This window comes from Muscardinus avellanarius, assembly GCF_963383645.1.
Source record: "Muscardinus avellanarius genome assembly, chromosome: 15".
Taxonomy (NCBI): Eukaryota; Metazoa; Chordata; class Mammalia; order Rodentia; family Gliridae; genus Muscardinus; species Muscardinus avellanarius.
In genome coordinates this window covers 41,641,093-41,665,898 of record NC_137801.1, presented here as the reverse complement: position 1 = coordinate 41,665,898, position 24,806 = coordinate 41,641,093, and the positions used below count along the sequence as shown (strand labels likewise).

At 37.9% G+C, this 24,806-nt stretch overlaps 1 protein-coding gene across 2 annotated transcripts in view; it reads left to right on the top strand.

Moving 5' to 3' along the window:
* Nucleotides 1-24,806, top strand: part of FBXO11 (F-box protein 11) — a gene marked incomplete at both ends in the record, with an annotated part of 98,874 nt that overhangs the window by 60,940 nt on the left and 13,128 nt on the right. The window contains 10 exons of one of the 2 annotated variants that reach the window (XM_080711679.1): nucleotides 8,366-8,493; nucleotides 8,623-8,704; nucleotides 9,918-10,059; nucleotides 12,351-12,480; nucleotides 13,573-13,656; nucleotides 13,733-13,865; nucleotides 14,822-14,928; nucleotides 15,014-15,125; nucleotides 15,219-15,325; nucleotides 15,408-15,545. In XM_080711679.1, the coding sequence (XP_080567805.1) occupies nucleotides 8,366-8,493; nucleotides 8,623-8,704; nucleotides 9,918-10,059; nucleotides 12,351-12,480; nucleotides 13,573-13,656; nucleotides 13,733-13,865; nucleotides 14,822-14,928; nucleotides 15,014-15,125; nucleotides 15,219-15,325; nucleotides 15,408-15,545 (1,163 nt within the window). Of the gene's footprint in view, nucleotides 1-8,365; nucleotides 8,494-8,622; nucleotides 8,705-9,914; nucleotides 10,060-12,350; nucleotides 12,481-13,572; nucleotides 13,657-13,732; nucleotides 13,866-14,821; nucleotides 14,929-15,013; nucleotides 15,126-15,218; nucleotides 15,326-15,407; nucleotides 15,546-24,806 lie in introns of both variants that reach the window. The other variant, XM_080711678.1, reaches the window with a different exon arrangement.

The window sequence follows — 24,806 nt, the reverse complement described above, 5'->3', positions numbered from 1 at the left end:
GTTGAGACAGGAGGATCGAGGTTCACAGACTGCCTCAGCTACTTAGGGAGGTCCTCTGCAACTTAGTGAGACCCAGTTTCAAAATAAGGAATAAAAAATAGGGCAGGGGGTATAGCTTGGAGGTCCAATGCCTCTGGGTTCCATCCCCAGACCACCCCCCCACACACACAAAACCAGCATATATGAATCGGAACTAGAGGGTTCTTTAATATATATTGTTCAAATCATGTAGCTTCTTGAGTTTATTTGCTGTAAACTTCAAGTTATACTGGGATTAACTAATACTTCTCTTTCCTTTTTGCTCTATTGATGGTAAGAAAGAAAAGACTCCGGGTGATGTAGTAGTAAGCAGGCCTAAGGTCAGGGAAAAGAAGGGATTATATAGGATAAAAAATATAAGTATACTTTGAGTGTTATACAAAGTGGCTACAGTAACAAGGCAAACCAAGCCGAAAGCTGTATCACCTCCACATGTTGCATATACTTGTAGTATATGTTGAAATGAGTTCATAAAACATTTTATTTTTAATTTTTTTATTTCTTTGGTGGTACTGGGGATGGAACTCAGGGGCCTTCTACCTCCGGGCTAAACTCCCAGACCTACTTTTTTTATATTTTATTTCGAAACAGGGTCTCATAAGCCAGCTAACTCTGGCTTTGAACCTGTGCGATCCTCCTGTCTCAGCCTCCCAAGCTCGGGTATTACAAGCGTGCACCACCATGCCCAGCCTAAAACAACATTTTAAATGTGTAACTTAAACTCTAAGCAAGGAGAGAAAGGGAAGAAATTAACAGCATCAGAAATGAGAAAAATCAAAGGAGTAAGTGGTATTTGGTGCTATTATATAGTAGCACAGGGTTCTTTTGCTCCTGGATATCTGTCATGGGGTCTGGGGTAGAATTGTAGTATATGTAGGAAATGTAGCCTATGTAGCCTTGGGACTTTTCAGAATAGCTGGCACAGAGACCCGTGCACATAGACTATAACTTGAAATAGTTTTCCTGATTGTGCGTACAGATTAGAAAAAGTGCCCTAAATTAACCAAACACTCAAAAACAAACTCAAGGATAGAACAATCTAAGAGAATATAAAACATGTATGGAAAATAATTGAAGAGATAAAAAACGAGATGAAGCATGAAAAAGTAACTAGCAGTGTGAAAAAGATAACCAGCCTTTAGAAATTAAAAACATAGAGCTAGGCATGGTGTCACATACTTATAATCCCAGTACCTGGGAGGCTGAGACAGGAGGATCCAAGTGCATTTTAGCAAGGCTCTCAGTAACCCAGTGAGACCCTGTTTACCAATAAAAGTTGGGCTGGGGTTGAATGCCTCTGGGTTCAATCCTTAGTTCACCCCCTCACACAAATTTTATATATATAATGGAAATTGGCTTTTAGGTGCGTTAAATTCCAGATTATGTTTTGGTTAAAAGAAAATCTAGAAATAATAAAAAACCACATCTATAATGTAATTATACAAAAGTAGGAATTTGAAAATATAGGATTAAAAATACTAGGTTGATGCAAAATGGAAAACTGGGCAGAAAATTGTTATTAGACAAAAATAGATTTTTTTATTTTTTATTTTTATTTTTTGGTGGTACTGGGGATGGAACCCAGGGGCCTTCTACCTCCGGGCTGTACTCCCAGACCTATTTTTTATATTTTTATTTGGAAACAGGGTCTCTTAAGCCAACTGAGGCTGGCTTCAAACCTGTGCCATCCTCATGTCTCAGCCTCCTAAGCTCGGGGATTACAAGCGTGTGCCACCATGCCCAGCTAACAAAATAGATTTTAAGGCAAAAGCACTATTATCAATAAAGATATTACATGATGATGAATGGAATAATTTTTCAGAAAGAAATAGTAATCTTGAATCTGTGTGTCCAAATACCATTATCTTAAAGTATATAAACCAAAGATTTACTGGCTAAAAATAGTAGGCTATCTGGAGATAGAATAAAAGTTTTTGGTATATTTTCTTTAGAAGCCAGTAGTTAGGCCACTACTATCATTTCCATCAAATGGTGGAAAGACATAGACTTTATATTATATTTGAACAATATAATTAAAAGGCTAGATTTTTTTTCTTTTTTACAAGTGTTTAAACAGTACTCCCAAAAAGTAGAATGTAGATGTTCCTTTCAAGCCCACTTGAAACATTTATAGAAATTACTATTAGACCACAAAGAGATGGCTCCATAAATACATAGGCATATCATACAGGCTGTATTTTCTGACTACAGTGCACAACATGAAAAAACTTGGTTTACCAAATTTGTTTGTTTGTTTGTCTGTCTCTCTCTCTCTCTCTCTCTCTCTCTCTCTCTCTCTCTCTCTCTCTCTTTTTGCAGTACTGGGGATGAAACCCAGGGACATGCTACCTCCGAGGTACACCTAGCCCTATTTTTTATTCTTTATTTTGAAACAGGGTTTCACTGAGTTACAAAGGGCCTCACTATGTAGCTGAGCCTGACTGTGAACCACAATCCTCCTGTCTCAGCCTCCCAAATGCTGGGATTAAAAGTGTGGCCACCACGCCTGGCCCCACATTTTATTTTAAAGTGATGGTAAAAGAGTAGTGTTTAAGTGAAATAATAATAGCTAAAACACTTATCAAAAACTGAATATGAGCCAGGCATACTGCTGAGTGTTTTGCATGTTATTCAAGTCCTTTCATCAACTCAGTGATTATAAGGTACACTAATTCCCCCTATTGTGGTTTTGCCGTTCATGATTTCAGTTACTTTAGGTGTCAACTATGCTCTAGAACTATTAAATGAAAAATCCCAGTACAAACAAGTTGTAAATCTTTTTTTTTTGGGGGGGGGGTCTGGGGATGGAACCCAAGGGGCATTCAACCTCTGAGGTATACCTGCCCTATTTTTTATTCTTTATTTTGAAACAGGGTCTCACTAAATTGCAGAGGGGCCTCACTAAGTAGCTGAGACTGTTCACAAACCACGATCCTCTGGTCTCCGCCTTCCAAATGCTGGGATTACAAGCATGTGCCACCACGCCTGGCACAAGTTGTAAATCTTAAATTGCATTCCTTTCTGAGTAGCATGATGAAGTCTTATGCTGTTCAGCTCCATCCCGAGTCTAAAATCATCCTTTTGTCCAATAGTATAGCTGAATATGATACCAGTTAACTGTTACAGAATCACAGTGCTTATAATCCAGTAACCCTTATTTTACTTAATAATAGTCCCCAAGTAACAAGAGCAATGATACTGGTGATTCAGTTAAAGAAGGCATAAAGTACTTTTTATAAGTCAAAGAGGTAAAAGTTCTCAATTTAATGAGGAAAGGAAAAAATATGCTGAAGTTGCTAAGAATGGCTCTGTGAGCCAGGTGTGGTGGCACAGGCTTGTAATCCCAACGCTTGGGAGGCAGAGACAGGAGGATCGTGCAAGTTTGAAGCCAGCCACGCTGGCTTAAGTAAGAGACCCTGTTTCCAAATAAAAAAGTATAAAAATAGGTCTGGGAGTGTAGCCTGGAGGTAGAAGGGTTTCCAGGAACCCCAGTACCACCAAAAAAAAAAAAAAAAAAAAAAAGAATGGCTCTGTGAAATTGTGAAGAAAAAAAATCACTGTGGTTTTGCTCTTATACTTCACATTGCAAAAGCTATTGACCGTGGGCAGCATGATTAAGTGCTTGGTTAAGATGGAAAGGCATTAAATTGTAAGGTTTCATACTATATACATGCAGTGAGGATCTTGGCACATATTGCCCATGAATAGGCACTACCAGTGAAAAATTTGTTTGTCAAAATAGTAGTTTGAACTGTGGAGTCTCTTACATATTTGATCAGATGCAGATTTGACAGTGTATGCCAGACTTTATAAGTGATGGGTTCTTCTTTGTCAGAAATTACAAAGTCTCTTGGCTGTTCTCATAGTGGTATTAGAGACTATTGATATTCAGTGGTTAAATTTATTAACTCACTGGAGATTCAGAAAGTAATGATACATTAATTTTATTATTTCTTTATTTATTGCTAGGATGTATCTATAGAGAAGCTTTTCCTTGTCTAATTCTTAGTTATCTGGTAGTTCAGTTTATGTAAGTGATGAAGAGTAAATATCTGGGCACCCTGATGCATACCAACAGTTCCAGCTACTTGGGAGGCTAAGACAGGAGGAGTACAAATTCAAGGCCAGCCTGGGCAATTTAGCAAGACCTTGTATCAAAATAAAAATTTAAAAAAGAGCTGGGAACCGGTTGTGGTGGCGCGTGCTTATAATCCCAGCACTTGGGAGGCTGAGACAGGAGGACCGCACAGGTTCGAAGCCAGCCTCAGCTACTTAGTGAGGCTCTCAGCAACTTAGTGAGACCCTGTTTCCAAATAAAATATAAAATAGGTCTGGGAGGATAGCCCGGAGGTAGAAAGCCTCTGGGTTCCACCCCCAGTAGCACCAAAATAAAATTTAAAAAAAAAGAGCTGGGGATATAGTTCAGTGGTAAAGCACTTGCCTAGCATGAGGCCCTGGGTTCAATCCCCAGTACTACAAGAAAAAGATGTTTGTTTTTTTTCCTTCATTATTTACTAGTTTTGAAAGTCATGAGTTTGTTTTCACTTGTATCTTTCAACCCATTTTTTTCCTTTGTAAGTATCATTATGAATTTACAGGTTTTCTTATTTATTTTTAAACGGTCTCACTGAGTTTCAAAGGGCTTCACTATGTAGCTGAGGCTTTCCAGGAACCGTGATCCTCCTGTCTTAGCCTCCCAAATGCTGAGATTACAGTTGTGCACCACTGCACCTGGCTATGTACTTAAAGGTTTTAAATGTATTTTTCAGTTTATTCTAGTTATCCTTACTAATGCTCAAATTTTTCCATTGTTTTTTTTTTTTTTTTTGGCCAACAGGACCCTTTTCAAGTTGGCTCTCTGCCCTATGGGCTTATATTTAATTAATACATATATATGTATCTGTATTGTTTAGCTTTTAAACGTATATACTAAACATGCTTTTCATATACACACTTTTCTTTCCCATTTTTTTTTTTAATTCAACCTAGGGCCTCGCTTATGCTAGGGAATTGTTCTAAGATTGAGCCACACTCCCAACCCTAGTTTTTATACTTGTTATATATCAAACTATATAAAACTTCTTTATATTTTATAGTCACACAATAGTCTATTATATAGCTTCCATAGTTTAACAAATCCTGATTGATGGACATTTTGATTGTTACCCTGCAGTATTTTAAACAATACTGCAGTGAATATACTTAATACTTTGCCTACACTGTGGATAGCTGTAAGATCAGGTCCTAGAAATGGAATGGCTAAATAAAAGCTATTGTCACATTGTCCTCCAAAGAGCAGTGAAAAATGTCTTTTTTGGTACTGGGATTTGAACCCAGGGACATTTTACTTATTTCCAAGCTACATCTCCAGCCTTATTTACTTGCATACTTACCTACTTGTTTATTTATTGTGGTACTGAGGATCAAACACAGAGGTGTTCAATTTGTAAACTATACCCTCCAGCCCTATTTTATTTTGAATCAGGTCTCACAGATTGCTGAGAGCCTCATTAAATTGCTGAGGCTAGCCTCAAACCTGTGATCTTCCTGTCTCAGCCTCCCAAGTACTAGGATTACAGTTATATGCCACCATGCCCTCTATTTTTATTTTGAAATGGCCTTGCTAAGTTGCTGAGGCTGGCCTTGAACCTCGGATCCTCCTGTCTTGGCCTCCCAAGTACTGGGATTACAGGTGCATGCTACCATTACCAACTGAACCAACTTTTTAAATTCTCATAATAGTATGTTAAACAAGCTTTTTTTTTTTTTTTAATTTGGTTACTAGGAATCGAACCCAGGGACATTCTACTGCTAAGCTACCTAGTCATATTTTACTTTTAAAACAGGGTCTGCTAGGCCGGGTGTGGTGGCGCACGCTTGTAATCCCCGCGCTTGGGAGGCAGAGACAGGAGGATCGCACAGGTTCGAAGCCAGCTGCGCGCGTTAGCTTAGGAGACCCTGTTTCTGAATAAAAATGTAAGAATAGGTCTGGGAGTGGAGCCCGGAGGTAGAAGGGCTTCCAGGAACCCCAGTACCACCCCCCCCCCCAAAAAAAAAAGACAGGGTCTGCTAAATTGCTGAGAATCTCACTAAGCTGCTGAGGCTGGCTTTGAACCTGTGATCCTCCTTTTTCAGCCTCCCAAGTACTGGCATTATGGGCATGTGCTGCCACACCTGGCTTTAGATACTTTTTGATCTTTAATAATCTGCTAGATGAAAAATATTTCATTTTAGTTTTTACATGTATTTCCTTAGTCTGGAAGTGTGTGTTCACATCCTTGACTTACTGAAGTATTGATCTTTTCCATATTGATTTGTTGGGTATTCAGATGAAATTACACTTTTGTGGTTATGAAATGCGGAAATTTTCTCCTAATCGTATTTCTTTTTTTTTTTTTTTTTACTGTATTTGTGGTATTTACTTTCCAAGAGTTAATTTTTTATATCACCAAAATTTGCTAACTTTAAAAAAAAAACCCAGCTTCAAGAATAGTTAGAGGAATGACATAGAGTTTTTCTCCCTGAGCCATTGAAGAGTTGTCAACATATTTTTCTTTCATATCCTAGTGCTTTAGTGTCTTTCCTATAAACAAGGTTATTCTTCTCAATGTAGACATGACGTTGTCTCATTAGTATTTTCTAATCTTATACTCCATTCATGTTACACTAATGGTCTGAATACCAAGCATCCTTTTTGCAGGACGACAGTTCAGAAGCACACATTGTATTTACTTGCCTTATCTCTTCAATCCTAAACGACAGCCTTTGGTCTGAAAAGGTTCCTCAGAGTTTCCTTGATGTTCATGATTTGGGCAGTTTGATAATTATAGAACATTTATAGAACAGATTTAAAAAGTTGAAGGCTGATGTTTCTTCATAATTCAAGTTATGCATCTTTGTTGAGAATGTCATAGAAGTGCTGTGATTTTTTCTCTCTCTCTCAGGTGACACACAATTCCAGTTTGTCCTACCAGTGATAATTATGACAGTGTCTGGTTGGCATCACTAGTATAGAGTTTAATTCTTTTCTCTTTTTGCTTAAATATTTTGGGGAAGATAACATTAATTATTTTCTTTGTTATTTGACTTTTAATCTATTCATTTATCAATACCACATTTGAGTCGATAGTTATCCCTTCACTTTCACTATTAATTTTTATGCTTTAAGATAACTTTGTGAATTGGGACTCTTTTCAAGTTGACTTTCATATCCTTTTGATAGATTCTCATCATTCTTTGAGCATTTTTGCCTTCTACCACAAGATTTTCCAGGTTCATCTTGTACATCTCTGCCCCAACCCTGGAATCAGCCATTTATCTGAGGATTATTATTCCTTTTATAGAAAATGTTATTCAGAAGCTAAAATGCAATTGCTAGTCATACTTACTGCTTTTGGAAGATCAGTGTTCTCAGGTTCTGTCAGTAAATAATAGTAAGGAATATAAGCACGTATGCCCACACATTTCAACATTTGTATCTGTATTTATTTCTGTTTATTTGCTTGGAAACAATGAGTTCACATTTGATACCTTCAATACCTGTTTAACACAAAAGGGGTTTATTTTTACTTTCATTCCTCTCTTTTTACATTTATAACTATCTTCTTCAACAGTGAGAAAACTTTCCATTATTCCAATTTACTTATTGGATCACCATTTTACTATTGTATGTAATTCTCTATCTCTGCCATTCTCTCCTGTGATACCCTCTTCTGCCTCTGATACCCCATACCAGGCCACTCCCATTTCCCATAAAGATTTCCTTCCAATCCCTCTTGAACTCCAGCACCATATAGCAGACTACCCTCTGTGTGGACATCTTTTTCACTCTACCCTATACTGAGCTTTCGTCATAGGTACCTTGCTCACTCAGCACTGACTGTGACACCAGGCTGCCCACCTTACCTCTAGGTGCTAACCGTGTAGTATCTGTTCCCTTCCCACTCTTCTCATCAAATTGATATACCTCTTTGCCCTGGCAATACATATGTATTTGTAATGTCCTAGTTTTGTAGAACTCTAACATTTTTTTCAGATGTTTATTCAGTTGCCTGGAATCTTATTAAAAGTTTTATCTTAGCTGAGCACTGTGGCATACCCCTTTACTCCCAGTACTTGCAGTCTGAGATAGGAGGATTACAGGTTCATGGCCATCCTCAGCAACTTAGCAAGCCCCTGTTTCAAAATAAGAAATAAAAAGGGCGGTGGGGGGGGGGGATGACATTTATTTCTCTTTCCACATTTGAAGTTTAAAAAAAAAATTACTACATCCACAGATTTTTTTTTTAAATGGTTGTCATTTTCTTACTGCTTTTGTTTATAACAGATGATGATGTACCTGCAGATATGGTTGCAGAAGAATCAGGTCCTGGTGCACAAAATAGTCCCTACCAACTTCGTAGAAAAACTCTTCTGCCAAAAAGAACAGCGTGTCCTGCAAAGAGCAGTATGGAGGTAAAATTAATTGTGATTGCTTTTGTTTATATAATGAAAAAATTTTAGGAAACAAAGGGAATGTCATTTTTTAGAAGTAATGATTCAGTGTGGAAAAACATTTGTTTTCTTTTCATTTTGTTTCCATAGGGTGCCTCAACTTCAGCTACAGAAAACTTTGGTCATCGAGCAAAACGTGCAAGAGTGTCTGGAAAGTCACAAGATCTATCAGGTATATCTTATGGGAAACTAAGGGGTGAGGCAAAATAGTTTTTAGAAAAATTTTTTTGAACTGGGTGTGATGGCCCACATCTGTATCTCAGTACTTGGAGGGTTTAAACAGAAGGATAGCAGGTTCAAGGCCAGCCTCAGCACCTTAGGGATACCCTGTTTCAAATTACAAATAAAATAGGGCTAGGGATGTGATTTGGAGGTAGAGTGTCTCTGTGTTCAATGTCCAGCACCCAAAAAAAATTGATATAAGAAATTGGGATTAGATGTATTTGATTATTATATTTGAGATTGAGAAAATGATTGTTATATACACTAGAACCCTTGCTGCATGTGGTGGTGCATGCTTGGAATCTCAGTACTTAGGAGACTGAGACTGAAGAATCTCAGGTACACAGACAAACTCAGCTTAGTGAAGCCGTCTGCAAATTAGTGAGACCTTGTTTCAAAAATAAAGAATAAAAAATAGGACTGGGGGTGTAGCTCAGAGGTAGAATGTCCCTGTATTCAATTCCCAGTACCGCAAAAGGGGGGGGGGGAGCCCTACCCATCCCTCTGTGACTCTTATTGTTGAATAAAAAATACTTATGGTTGGACATGGCAGGATACTTCTGTAATCCCAGTACTTGGGAGGCTGAGACAGGATCAGAGGTTCAAGGACAACATCAACAACTTAGCCATACATTGTTTTGAAATAAAAAAATAGAATATGGCTGAGGATCCCTAGTGGTACCACCACCAACAAAAATACTTAAGTATTTATTTTAACCATTTTCTCAGATGGTACCTCCTAGACACACAATAATTTATTATTAAAATTATTAAAACAATAATTTATTATTATGGTGATACACACCTGTAATCTCAGTACTTGGGATACTGAGACAGGAAGATACCTGGTTCAAGGCCAGTGTCAGGAACTTAGTCCCTGTTTGAAAGTAAAAATTAAAATAGAGATGGTTCTATATTAGAGGTAGAATGCCCCTGGATTCAATTCCCTGTACTAAAAAAGAAAAAGAAAGAAAACTTAAGATAAGTGAAGATATATCTGTGTTGTTTCTGAAAGCCAAATACTTATAAAATGACCATCATCCAAAAATAAAAGCTACTCATTAGATAAAATAAAAACTGTGTACTTTAAATAATGAGAAAAGTCACTGCCCAGCATGTAAGTACATTGTTTATATGCTGTTTGTTAATCTCTTTTTTAGCAGCACCTGCTGAACAATATCTTCAGGAGAAATTGCCAGATGAAGTAGTTCTAAAAATCTTCTCTTATTTGCTGGAACAAGATCTTTGTAGAGCAGCTTGTGTGTGTAAACGCTTCAGTGAACTTGCTAATGATCCAATTTTGTGGTAAGTGAAAAGCTATTTCTTATTATCTTGAAATATATTACTTGTTGACCAAAATGCTTCACATAGTAGGGAAGCTGAATTATGAGTTGGTAGGTATAATTAAGTAGTCAGAACAGAATAAAATGCTTATAAATTTTAAGTTACCTGTTCATCACGAATGTGGTCAAGCAGTATTCATGAAATAGTAAATGAAGTACCTTCTCTGCTATTTTCAGTAGTTGAGGGTTGACCTATATCTGCTAATGGCAATTTTTACAAAAAATTATTTTTTGGAGCAAGAATAAAGGGTTGTTTGTGGTGCTGGGGATAGGACCTAGGACTTTGACACATCCTAGACAAGCACTGTACCACCAAACTACACCCAGCCCTACATATGTTTTAATTAGATGGGAAAATATCATGTTAATGCAAAATAAAAAGAGCAAAATACACAATTTAATATGTTGTACAAAGTGATCTATAGATCAGAAAGACTGGGAGGAAATACACTAAACTGCGCATGTATTGAAACTGCATGTCGTCTCTATACTTTTCCATATTTCACAGAAGCTATTTATGATGTGAAAAATAAAATATATCTTAGAGTTAAAAGAGAAAAGGGATTTTATGTTAGAAATGAAGAACAGAAGTAGATATTTTGCATTGTACAAGAAATGAAAATAGTTATTATAACTATAATCCTAAGGCATGGTGGTACTTGATAAATGTAAATAGATTGAAGATATAGGAAGAATTAAGTTCAAAGTAGTTTATTGAAAATTGCCTTTAAGAATCTGGGCGTGGTGGTGCATGTTTATAATCCCAGCATTCAGGAGGCTGAGACTGGAGGATTGTGGTTAACTTCGTAAGACCCAGTTTCAAAATAAAGAATAAAAAATGGGGCATGGGCTGTAGCTCAGAGGTCGAATGCCCCTGGGTTCCATCCCCAGACCCCTCCCCCCACTAAAATGTCTTTAAGCTGGACATGGTGGTGCACGCTTGTAAGGCTAAGACAGGAGTATTGCACAGGTTCGAAGCCAGCCTTAGTGAGGCTCTCAGCAATTTAGTGAGACCCTCTTTCTAAATAAAGTATAAAATAGGTCTGGGAGTATAGCCCGGAGGTAGGAAAGCCCCTGGGTTCCACCTCCAGTACCACAAAAAAGAAAAGAAAAAGAAAGTTGTCTTTAAGTAATTGCAAGAAGTTTTTACTTACCTGTGGCTCTTCCTTCTTAGTCGGCTTTTTAAAATTTTTTTTTATTTTTTTGGTGGTACTGGGGATGGAACCCAGAGACATTCTACCTCCGAGCAACACTCCAGCCCTATTTTTATTTTTTCTTTTGAAACAGAGTCTCACTGAATTGCAAAGGGCCTCACCAAGTAGCTGAGGCTGTCTGTGAACCACAGTCCTATCTCAGCCTCCCGAATGCTGGGATTACAGCATGTCCCACCATGCCCGGCTGAGTAGACATTTTTAAAGAAATTGACACTCTAGTTCTTTGGAGTAGACTAATTTTTATATACAGTTACATTGTTTTAGTCAGAAACTATGTTATGCTTTTACATTTAAAATTCTACATTTTAGCTGGGCATGGTGGCACACACTTGTAATCCCAACATTCGAAAGGCTGAGACAGGAGGATTGCAGATTTGCGGCCAGCCTCAGCTACTTAGTGAGGCCCTCTGCAACTTAGACCCTATTTTATTTTATTATTTTATTTTATTTTATTTATTTTATTGTGGTACTGGGGGTAGAACCCAGGGGCTTTCTACCTCCGGGCTATACTCCCAACCCTATTTTATATTTTATTTTGAAACAGGGTCTCACTAAGTTGCTGAAAGCCTCACTAAGTAGCTGAGGCTGGCTCCGAACCTGCGTGATCCTCCTGTCTCAGCCTCCCAAACACGGGGATTACAATGTGAGCCACCACGCCCGGCTTAGACCCTATGTTAAAATAAAGAATAAAAAATAGGACTGGAGGTGTATTCTGAGAGAGAATGCCCCCAGGTTCCATCCCTGATACCATAAAAATAAATAAATCAAATTTTGTATTTTGCCAGGCATGGTGTCACATGCCTGTAGTCCCAGCTACTTGGGAGCCAAGGTAAGGATCGCTTGAGCCCACAAACTTGAGCCCTGCTTGGGCAACGTCGTGAGACTCTGTCTGGAGAAAATAAAATAGAATTTTGTATTTTTAAAAATTATTTCTGTCTCTTCTTAAACAGATTCTTGGTTGAGGGCTCAAATAATTGTTAATTTGTTTAAAATTTATTAATTGAAAAGGTATTCTATTTTTAATTCTTTTTTCTTATAGGAAACGATTATACATGGAAGTATTTGAATATACCCGACCTATGATGCATCCTGAACCTGGTAAATTCTACCAGATTAATCCAGAAGAATATGAACATCCAAATCCTTGGAAAGAGAGTTTCCAGCAGTTGGTATGAAATACAAATAGAAAACATTAATCTGTATATTATACACTTATAAGTAATAGTTGTTTTAAAAAATAAATGTAAGCCAGATGTGGTGGCACACACTTGTAATCCCAGCATTCGGGAGGCTGAAACAGGGGGACCTCAGTTTGCGGACAGCCTAAGCTACTTAGTGAGATCCTTTGCAACTCAGTGAGACCTTTCAAAATAAAGAATAAAAAATAGGACTGGGGGTGTAGCTCAGAGGTAGAATGCCCCTGGATTCCATCCCCAGTACCACAGTAAATAAATAAGTAAATAAGTAAATAAATGTAGCTTAAGAATAGGTCTTAAAGGTAAGCCAGTGAACATTTATCAACCATCAAAATATTTAGCAATTCTTTTAACTATTGACATAGTAATTTATCAAGAAGCAGTAAGTTATCAGTAGCCCGATAGCAGTGCATTTGTTTAAACTTGTATTTAAAATACTAGTTTTTAATAATTGTTTTAAAGTTTCACATTTAGCTTAATTTTAATAAGGTTCTTTATGATAGTTCTTAAGGGCGATTTTGCTCTCTCAAATGTCAGAGGACATTTGGCAGTATTTTGAAATACTCCCTGTTTGTCCCAATGGAAAGAGGGTGTTCAAATACTATAGAGGCCAAGGATACTACTAGATATCCTCCAATGAATATGACAGTGTCCACCACAGAGAATTAATGAATGCAAAATAATAGTAGTGGTAAGACAAGAGAAATTTTTCCTTTCTTTAATACTATGCTGAGTTATAACTGACCAAAAATTAGTTGGAATAGTTGATACTTTTATATTTAAATGTTACACTGTAAGGCAGGTGTGGAGGCACACAGCAGTAGTTATAGTCTTTGAGAGGTTGAGACAGAATTATCTCAGGTTTGAGACCAGCCTCAAGAATTTTGTGAGACTCTGTTTCAAAATGAAAAAAAAAAAAAAAAAAAAAAAAGAGGCTGGGGGTATAGCTCAGAGGTAGAATGCCTCAGAGTTCAATCCCAAAAATAAAAGTTATACTGTGGTAAATTATTAGAATATAATGTTTACATTAATAGCCAGTGTTTGGTTTTGTTTTTGACATTTTAGTATAAAGGCGCACATGTAAAGCCAGGATTTGCTGAACATTTCTACAGTAACCCTGCAAGATACAAAGGAAGAGAAAATATGTTGGTAGGTTTGATTTGTATTTTTATGAATTAAAATGGTAATCTTTCAGTTCTTTATTAACACATGTATTTTTTTCTAGTATTATGATACTATTGAAGATGCCCTTGGAGGGGTACAAGAAGCTCATTTTGATGGACTTATCTTTGTTCATTCTGGAATATATACTGATGAATGGATATATATTGAATCTCCAATCACCATGATTGGTGCAGGTATTTTGAATTAGAATTTTATCATTTTATTTATATTTAATTTACTTACAGGTTTTAAACGCTAGTAACTTTTTCTTGGCGGGGGGGCGGTAACACTGGGGATGGAACCCAGGGGCAGTCTAGAGTTACACTCCCAGCCCTATTTTTAATTCTTTATTTTGAAAAGGGTCTCAATAAATTGCAGAGGGCTTCACTAAGTAGCTGAGGCTGGTGGCAAACCTGCAATCCTCCTGTCTCAGCCTCCCAAGTACTGGGATTACAAGTGTGTACCGCCACTCCCGGCAGTACTAGTAACTTAAAAATCCAGTTGAGCTCTGTTAATACCTCAGTGGTAAGAAAGAATATGAATTGAAGATATCTCAAAAAACTTTGTGAAAGAAATGAAAGCATAGCATTAAGAAATTAGAGATGAGGCGCCAGGCTTGGGAGGCGGAGACAGGAGGATCGCGCAGGTTTTTAAGCCAGCCACGCTGGCTTAAGAGACCCTGTTTCCAAATAAAAAAATATATAAAATAGGCCTGGGAGTGTAGCCCGGAGGTAGAAGGGCTTCCAGAACCCCAGTACCACCAAAAAAAAAAAAATGAGATACTTGTTGAACTCTGATGAATCATTTAAAGATTTATTCTATTTCTTGGTTTTTTAGAATATGGTACATAGATCATTTTCAGATAACTAGTAATTACTATTTACTAATAAGATTTGCATTTAATGCCTTTTCTCTTTTACTACCCTGTGTTCATCATAGAGATGAGGGGAAACGGGTGGGCTGTGGCTTAGTTGTAGAGTGCTTGCCTAGCAAATGAGGCCCTGGGTTTGATCTGCTGTGCAACATCTAAAGAACAATAAGAGAGTAAATGTGACTATAAGTCCTATTGCTTAATAATATTTTTTAATTCCCTCTTTATTAAAAATAAAAATAGAAAAAAGATAATATGCCTTAAATATCTTCTTCACAGCACCAGGAAAAGTAGCAGACAAAGTTATAATTGAAAACACTAGAGATTCAACCTTTGTTTTTATGGAAGGTTCTGAGGATGCTTATGTTGGATATATGACAATAAGGGTAAGAAGTTTTAAGATTTAAAATGTAAATGTTGAAACTATTAAGGCAATAGTTGGTTGTTTCAAATAAAATTTCTACTTTCCAGTTTAATCCTGATGATAAATCTGCTCAACACCACAATGCACACCACTGCTTAGAGATTACAGTAAATTGTAGCCCTATCATCGATCACTGTATCATCCGAAGTACATGTACAGGTTAGTGTTTTCTTTATCTTTTGTGATTGACTCAAGTCATTGTGTTGTTTTCTAGTAGATTTTTAAAAAATAAATGAATAATTTTTCTTATAGTTGGATCTGCAGTTTGTGTTAGTGGCCAAGGAGCATGTCCCACTATCAAGCACTGTAACATCAGTGACTGTGAAAATGTTGGACTTTATATAACAGATCATGCACAGGTATTTTTTAAGTTTGGGAGCCATTGTTTTTCTTATTTTTTAAAAAATAATCTGTACTAATGTTTGTTCCTAATTATTATAGGGAATATATGAAGATAATGAAATTTCCAATAATGCTTTAGCTGGAATTTGGGTTAAAAATCATGGAAACCCAATTATTAGACGGAATCATATTCATCATGGGCGTGACGTTGGTGTGTTCACATTTGATCATGGCATGGTAAGAACATTTAACAGAAAAACTGACTTCTGTATCAGTTAAATGAGAAACATGTTTCAACAGTTTTTTTTTTCCATCAAATTATATGAATTGAAGCATTTCAGCATTGTATTTTTTTTATTTGTTTATATATTTTTGGTGGTACTAAGGGTGGAACCCTGAGGCTTTCTACCTCTGGGTAATACTCCCAGACCTATTTTATATTTGGAAACAGGGTCTTACTAAGTTGCTGAGAGCTTCACTAAGTAGCTGAGGCTGGCTTCGAACCTGTGGGATCCTCCTGTCTCGGCCTCCCAGGTGTGGGGATTACAAGCATTCGCCACCATGCCCAGCCTCAGCATTGTATTTTAAAATAAATGTGCAGTAGTCTATAAATGTATGTGTCAAACAGTACATTGGATAAGTGTAGTGATAATAGAGTCCTTAGGAAAATGATGTGATCTTTAAAGGGAGTAACCTCTAATCCAGTAGTTCTCAAAAATAAATTCTCAAATATAAGTGAACATAAACTCACCTAGAAGTTTTTTGGTTTTTTTGTTTTTTTTGTTTTGTACTGGTAATGTAACCCAGGGGCATTCTACAACTTCAATCTACACCCTCATCCCTATTTTTCACTCTTTATTTTTGAATCAGGGTCTCATTAAGTGGTAGAGAGCGAGGCTGGCTGCGAACCTGTGATCCTCCTTTCTCAGCCTCCCAAGTACTGGGATTATAAGTATGCACCACCACGCCTGGCTGAGACTTTTTTTTTTAATGAAAATTTTTAAGTCAGAATTTCCAAGGATAGAGCCAAAAATTTGCATGTGTATTAAGTACCAAAAGTAAGTCTAACATAAGTTCTGTAGAGCACACTTTTTGAAATAATGGTCTCACTGGGGGTTGTGGTGTACACCTGTTAATCCCAGTACTTGGGATGCTGAGACAGGACAATTACAGCACAGGGCCACCTTTAGCTACCCTTAGCAATTCAGTAGGACCTTCATCAATTTAGCAAGAACTTGTTTCAAAATTCTTGAAGGGTGTAGCTCAAAGGTAGAATGCCCCCTGGGTTCAATCCCCAGTATCAACAAAGAAAGGAGGAATGAATGATTTCATTGCAAGTTTGATTTCCACTTAATTCCTCTCAATTTTTTTTTAAACCTGGCAGAACTTTTTTGTTTGTTTGCTTGTTGCAGTACTGGGATGGAACTCATTAATAACTATACCACTTGAGCTACATTCTAACCTTTTTTTATTTTTAGAGAAGTTTTGGTAATTTGCTTAGGCTGTCCTTGAACTTGTGATCTTCCTCCCTCAGGCTCCTGAATCAGTGGGATAACGTGTGAGATACCATGCCTGGTTTTACATGGCCAAACTTTAACAGGAGATAAAGTGATAATATCAGTTCTAATACCATTATGTAAAGCCAGGCATGATGTCATGCACTTATAAGCCCAGCACTTGGGAGGCTGAGACAGGAGGTTCAGGGGTTCATGGCCACCTCAGCTACTTAGGCCCTCCGCACATTAGTGAGACCCTGTTTCAAAATAAAGAATAAAAAATAGGGCTGAGGGTGTAGCTAGGAGGTAGAATGCCCCTGGGGCCAATCCCCAGCACCATAAAAAAATTAATAAATAAACAAATAACTATTATGCAGCAGATAATAATGGCACCTTTATAAATGTAGTTTATTTTAAATATTACTATATAATTTTACACAGTCTTTAAGAGGTAGTTTTGGGGCAAGGGTACTAGGGATTGAACCCAGGGGCATTCTACTTCTGAGCTATATCCCCTACCTTTCTTTGTTTTGAAACAGGGTCTCACTAAGTTTCTGAGTCTGGCCTTGAACCTGTGATCCTCCTGTCTCAGCCTCCCAAGTAACAGGATTATAGGTTTGTGCCACCAAAAGGCACAACTTTTGAGCTAAGGCCACTAATTTCAAAATAGTGTTCTTCGATGTCTGTTGAGTTATTGTTGTCATTTACTGTCTGATTTTTCTGGAAGTTATTTTGAAGTCCCAGTACAGTACTGGCAATATTTCTTGTTGTAGGCACCAGAAAGAGAGAGAAAAAGGTGGTAACATGGTGAGAAGTAGGTTATAGTGAGGTTTTGTTGTATCAACAAAGCAACTGAAAAACATTGAATTCGTATGTACAAATCATCAGTGGCAAAAAAAAAAAAAAAAAAGTGTAGCCAGGCGTGGTGGCACACGCTTGTAATCCCAGCATTTAGGAGGCTGAGACTGGAGGATCGCAGTTCCCGGACAGCCTCAGCAACTTAGTGAGACCCTGATTCAGAATAAAGAATAAAAAATAGGGCAGGGGGTATAGCTAGGTGTTTGAATGCCCCGGGGTTTCATCCTCAGACCTGCCCCCCCCCAAAAAAAAATGTTATTGCTGTACCTCTAACCCTAATGCCAGTCTTAACTGAACTAGATAGTACTCTTTTCTCAAGTACTAGTAAGAACTAAATAAATAGAAGCTAATTCATCATATTAGCCAGTTTCCAACATAACTAACCTGAGAAACATAGTGCACTTACCTATAGCTTGGGCCTATAAATAAGCAAAGTGGAGATAATCACTTAACCTCTTCTAAAGAATGAGTTTTGTTACAGATTATAGCTCTTTTTCTAAGGGGTAGGTGGGGAAGGGAGTGAAGATGTGTAGGAACAGTCTCCTGAGAACCTGCCCTTTAAAGCTCACAGACCTATATTGGCTGTAGTTCTTAAATAGAACTCTTGTTTTATAATGGGAATGTATGCTGGTTATTTCATTGCCTATAATACAAATTTCTATTTGGGGGGATGGGGTACTGAGGATTGAAACCAAGGGATGTTCTAACTCTGAGCTACAACCCCAGTCCTTTTTATTTTGAAACAATGGTTTGCTAAATTGCTGCAGCTGTCCTCAAACCTGTGATCTTCCTGTCTCTGCCTCCCAAGTACAAGGATTACATGGGTGCACCAAAAAACATGCCCGTTCAAGTTCCTAATTTTTGAAGGACCTGTGGTGATGGTCACTTACTACAGAAAAACATTGACTTTTCATCACACTCTTTTAGTTTATGTTTTACTTTTTTGGGCTTATAAATATTACAGCATTAGCCAGGCATGGTGGTGCACGCTTGTAATTCAAGCATTTGGAAGGCTGAGACAGGAGGATCACAGTTCGCAGACAGCCTCAGCTGCTTAGTGAGGCCCTTTGCAACTCAGTGAGACCCTGTTTCAAAATAAAAGAATAAAAAATAGGGCTGTGGGTGTAGCTCGGAGGTAGAATACCCCTGGGTTTCATCCCTAATACTTCATATCAGCATTAAAAAAAAAAAAATCAGGCTTGGCATGGTGATGCATGCTTGGAATCCCAGTACTTGGGGAGGCTGGAAAGGAATATTGCACAGGTTCAAAGCCAGCCTTAGCTACTTACTGAGGCTCTCAGCAACTTAGTGAGACCCTGTTTCCAAATAAAGTATAAATAATAGTTCTGGAAGTGTAGCCCAGAGGTAAAAAGCCCCTGGCTTCCATCCCCAGTACCGCCAAAAAAAAAAAAAAAAAAAAAAAAAAAAAAAAACTAGGAAAGTTGTAGATAGTTATATGGTATGGATGGAAATAAAGCATGTTTTGGAACTATCATATCTTTTTTATATATTTTAGTGCTGTGAAATCTTTTTAATCTCTTCCATAATGTTCTTCCATTTCAAGTATTCTCGTGGTTTTTCATTTTTGTATTGGTAGCTCATGTTGGTACAGTGTCATCCATCACTAAGGATAACCTATTTAAAATTTTTCTTTTTTTTCTATAGCGTTTTGATGAACATCAGAATAAACATTTAAACTAGCTACTTTACTGTTTTTTATCTTTAAATATATTTATCTGGGCATGATGGGGCACATCTGCAATCCCAGTACTTGGAAGACTGAGACAGGAGGATCACAGGTTCAAGTACAGAGTCAGTAATGTAGTAAGACTCTCAGCAACCTAGCCAGACCCTGTTTTAAAACATAAAAACCGTGGAGCGTTGTGGCGCATGCTTGTAATCCCTGCGCTTGGGAGGCGGAAACAGGAGGATCGCGCAGGTTCGAAGCCAGCCGCGCGTACTGGCTTAGGAGACCCTGTTTCCAAATAAAAATATAAAATAGGTCTGGGAGTGTGTAGCCCGGAGGTAGAAGGGCTTCCAGGAACCCCCAGTACCACCAAAAAAAGAAAAAAACCGCCGGGCCTAGTGGCGAACGCTTGTAACCCCCATGCTTGGGAGGCTGAGACAGGAGGATCGCGCAGGTTCAAAGCCAGCCTCAGCTGGCTTAAGAGACCCTGTTTCAAAATCAAATATAAAATAGGTCTGGGAGTATAGCCCAGAGGTAGAAGGCCCCTAGGTTCCATCCCCAGTACCACAAAAAAAAGTAAAACATAAAAACCAATCCAGGTGCAGTGGAGTACTCAATCTTAGTACTTGGGAGGCTGTGATAGGAGGATCACAGGTTTCCTGCTGGCTTCCACTACTTTTTGAGGCCTTTTGCAATTTAGTGAGACCTTGTCTCAAAGAATAAAAAATAGGGTTGGGAGCCAGGCATTGTGGCAAACGCTTGTAATCCCAGCATTTGGGAGGCTGAGACAAGAGGATCAAAGTTTGTGGACAGCCTCAGCTACTTAGTGAGGCCCTTTGAAACTTGGTGAGACCCTATTTCAAAATAAAGAATTAAAAATAGGGCTGGGGGTGTAATTCAGAGGTAGAACGCCCCTGGGTTCAATCTTCATTACCACAAAAAAAATTTTTAAAAACACACATCAAAATAAGAAAGGGGCTGAAGATGTAGGTCAGAGGTAGAAATACACCATGGGTTCAATCCCTAGTACCACGAAAAAATAAAATAAGTAAATATATATTCATATTTGTTTGTTTTCTGAAAATGGTCCTTTTCCATATGTATGACATTCTTAGAATTCAAAAATTATATTTCTAAAATGAATCAGAAAAGATTTCTGCCCTTTTTTAATAATAATAATAAAAAAGAATCAGAGCCAGGTGTGGTAGTAGCACATGCTTGTAATCCCAGTACTTGGGAGACTAAGACAAAGATTGCAGGTTCCAGGACAGCGTGGCAAGTAGTGAGACTCATTAACCTTACGAGACCCTGTTTCATAATAGGAACCCTGTTTTAAAATAGGGATGGGGGTATAGATTGGAGTTTGAAGGCTCCTGGGTTTAATCCCTAATACCAAAACAAACCAAAAAAAATGGTTTTGTAAATATGCTACATGAAATTCTAGAGAGATTCTGGAGGTTCCTCTGTAATTTCTGTGACTACTCTAGAGTTTGTCATAGTTAATTTTATGTTTATTTTTAGAATATAGTATGAATTCCCCATGTAGAAAAAGAAGAAATAAACATAGTTCATATTTCTACTTAGTTCCATCCCATTGTTTATATTCTTATTTTTTCTTTGTAAGGGCTTAAAAACATTTACCTTCCTCTGGTCTGTATTTACCCCCCCCCCAAGTCCCCAGGTAATGAGTATCTCACCCAGTAAGGCAAATGTTACATCAGTGAGCTATGACTTTCCTCAGAATTCCATAACATTTTTCTTTTCTATGATTGAATGTGTGTAAAAACTTCTGAGATCACTCTGGGTTTTGTTTTCTTTTCTTTTTGGGTTACTTGCTTTTCTACCTCAGTATCCATGTGTTGGTTCTATTATTGATGATGTGTTTTAAAAATGTTTTTGTTCCATATCATCTTTTCTTTAGAAAGTTGGCTATTTATACTACTGTATTCTTTTCCTTAAATATTGTGTGATTTTTCTCACAATCTGCATTCCTTTGTTTCCATAATTTTATCTAGTCTCTTGTTATTTTGTTGTGGATTTTAGCTCTAATTTTTAAATTTTTAATTAATTTTTTTTTTTTTTTTTTTTTTTTTTTTTTTTTTTATGTAGTACTGGGGTTCCTGGAAGCCCTTCTACCTCCGGGCTACACTCCAGACCTATTTTTACATTTTAATTTGGAAACAGGGTCTCCTAAGCCAGTGCGCGCGGCTGGCTTCGAACCTGCGCGATCCTCCTGTCTCTGCCTCCCAAGCGCGGGGATTACAAGCGTGCGCCACCACGCCCGGCCTAATTAAATCTTTTTAATATACACAGAAGTACAGAGAGTAATATAACGAATCTCCATGTTCCCATTTTGTGTTGCCTCTTACTTTCTCATTCGTTCTCCCTTTTGATGATGATGATGATTAATTTTTTGGCAGTACTGGGGTTCCTGGAAGCCCTTCTACCTCCAGGCTACACTCCCAGACCTAGTTTATATTTTTATTTGGAAACAGGGTCTCTTAAGCCAGCAAGGCTGGCTTCGAACCTGTGCGATCTTCCTGTCTCCTCCTCCCAAGCGCGGGGATTACAAGCTGCGCCACCACGCCCGGCATATACTCTGCATTATTTTTGACGCCAGTACCAGAAAACATCATCTCATCTATAAATATTTCAGCAAATTCTTATTAAAATGGGGATTTTAGGGCTGGGGTTACAATAGCTCAGTGGTATTATGAATTGCATGTGTGAGGTGCTAGGTTCAATCCCCAGCAGCAAAAGACAAGGAGAGGCTTACTTTTCTTCTTATAACTACAACACAACTCTTACTCCTAAAAGAATAATTAGGGATAATTGCTTATTTCATCAAATAATTGCTCATTTCTGTCAGTGTTCAGTTTCCCAATTATCTTTTATTTAATATTTAGTTCATTGCAGTATTATTTTAGTAAAATATGATTAAAATATTTTTTTATGTGTGTGGATAGTACCGGGGATGAAACCTAGGGGCATTCTATCTCTGAGCTACAACTCCAGCCCTATTTTTATTCTTTATTTTGAAATAAAGGGTCTCAAGTTTTGGGAGGGCCTCACTAAGTAGCTGAGGTGACCATGAACCTGCAATCCTCCTGTCTCAGCCTCCCAGTTATTGGAATTACAAGCCTGTGCCACCATGCCCGGCTGTGCTTAAAATATTCTAACAGTACAGCTATAAAATTTTTGAAGGATTTATTCCAGATTTCTAAACTTAACCTATGACTAATGATGCATTTGCTGTGTTCTTTGTGTTGGAATCTGGCTGTCCTCCCTTTTCTCATTTTCACTTCACCTCACTTTAGCTTAGGTGTTTTTTAATTTTTTTTTTCTTAGCTTTTATTTTTGTGGTGCTGGTTCAAACCCCAAAACTTTCTTATTGTTAGAATCCCAAGGTGACCCTTTCACAGGGGCATTCTACCTCTGAGCTACACTCGCGGTCTTATTTTGCTTGTTTATTTGTGTATGTAAACAGGCTTTCACAAAGTTGCTGAGGGCCTCACTAAATTGCTGAGGCTGACCTCAAACCCCTGATCCTCCTGTCTCAGCCTCTTAAGTACTGGAATTACAGATATGTACCACTTTGCCTAGCTTCTGGTCTTATAAAGTTTTCAGTATTCACTCATGGGGCTCCACTCTGATTATTTTATCTAATCCTAATCACATTTCAAAGGCCCCACAAAACACTGTAATTGGATTAAGTTTTCCACCCTGTTGTTTGGTTTAGTCTGCATCCACTTCTTTCCTCACCCCTTTGGTGCTGAGAATCAGATTTGGGGCCTTGCTCATGCTGGACAAGCACCCATATCTTTTCCCTCTACACTCTTAATATCTCACAATGGGGACTAATTCCCAATAAGACTTTCAGACAGGATGAACCAAATTTAAACCAGGCATTGGGCCGGGCATGGTGGTGCACGCTTGTAATCCCCGCGCTTGGGAGGCAGAGACAGGAGGGTCACACGGGTTCAAAGCCAGCCGCGTGTGCTGGCTTAGGAGACCCTCTTTCCAAATAAAAATGTAAAAATAGGTCTGGGAGTGTAGCCTGGAGGTAGAAGGGCTTCCAGGAACCCCAGTACCACCAAAAACAAAAAACAAAACAAACAAACAAAAAAAAACAGGCATTGGTAGATCTCATCATTTAAATTAGAAGTTCATAGCCAGGCATGGTGGAGCATACTTGGGAGGCTGAGACAAGAGGATCACAGGTTTGTAGCCAGCCTCAGCAATTTATTCCTTCCACACTTAATGAGACCCTGTTTCAAAATAAAAAGATAAAATAGGAATGAGGGTGTAACTCAGAGGTAAAATGAATTTTACCTGGATTCAGTTCCCAGTACCACAGACAAAAAGTTCATTGTGTAGATTAGAGCCTTTAGTTACTTGGGAAAAACTTACTTTGCTAAAGTTTTAACATAGGATTTGTTAACCCTATAGTTCACAGTATTTGGCAAGTATTTTATAGATTATTACTTAGGGTAGTGAAAGTTTATTTCAATGAAAATAGTATTTTTCTCTTTTTATTTGGACAGTATTTCATAAAACTCTTAATAGTTTCACTTCAAAAATTCAATACATACATTGGAGCTTTTGTGGTTTGTGTCTTAAAAAGCAAAGCAGTTTTGTATAAATTTAATTTATAATTCTGTATTACTGGAACATTTTATACTGTGGGTATCTCCTAACAAATTCATTTCCTTAAATTATTTTAAAGCAAAATGTGCATGGTAAGCAAATTTTAATTGCTCTTGTCAGTCTCTGAATATGTTCTTGTCCTTTCTCTTTCTTTCTCTCTCTCTCTCTCTCTCTCTCTCTCTCTCTCTCTCTCTCTCTCTCTCTCCTTTCCTCCCGCCTCCCCCCTCCCTCCCTCCTCCCCCCTCCCCCCCACCCCCTCTCCTGTTGCCTCTCACTGTTGCCCAGGAAGATCCCAAACTTCTGGACTCAAGCAGTCCTCCTCCCTTCAGCTTCCTGAATAGCTGGGGCTATATGTGCATACCATTGTGCCTGACTTTAGGTCAATTATTTATTTATTTTTTATTTACTTATTTATTGGCACTGGGGGTTGAACTCAGAAGTATTATAACTCAGAGCCACACATCCCCAGCCGTATTTTATTTATATTCTGAAACAGAGTCTCACTAGGTTGATGAAAGTCTCATTACTTGCTGAGGCTGTCCTCGAAAGGGTGATCCTCCTGTCTCAGGCTCGCAAAGTATACTGGGATTAAGAACAAACACCATCACACCTGGTTCGGGTCAATTTTTTAATAATATACATATACTTTTATTGGTACATTATACTCTCACATCATGATATATATCATAGTGATAGTGACATACATGCACACCAACACTTGGTTGAGCTTTCCCCTGGCTCTCTCTCCCCTCCCCAGTAAGGGTATTGAGATTGGCATTGGTGTTCTCACATATGTACACAATGTCGATG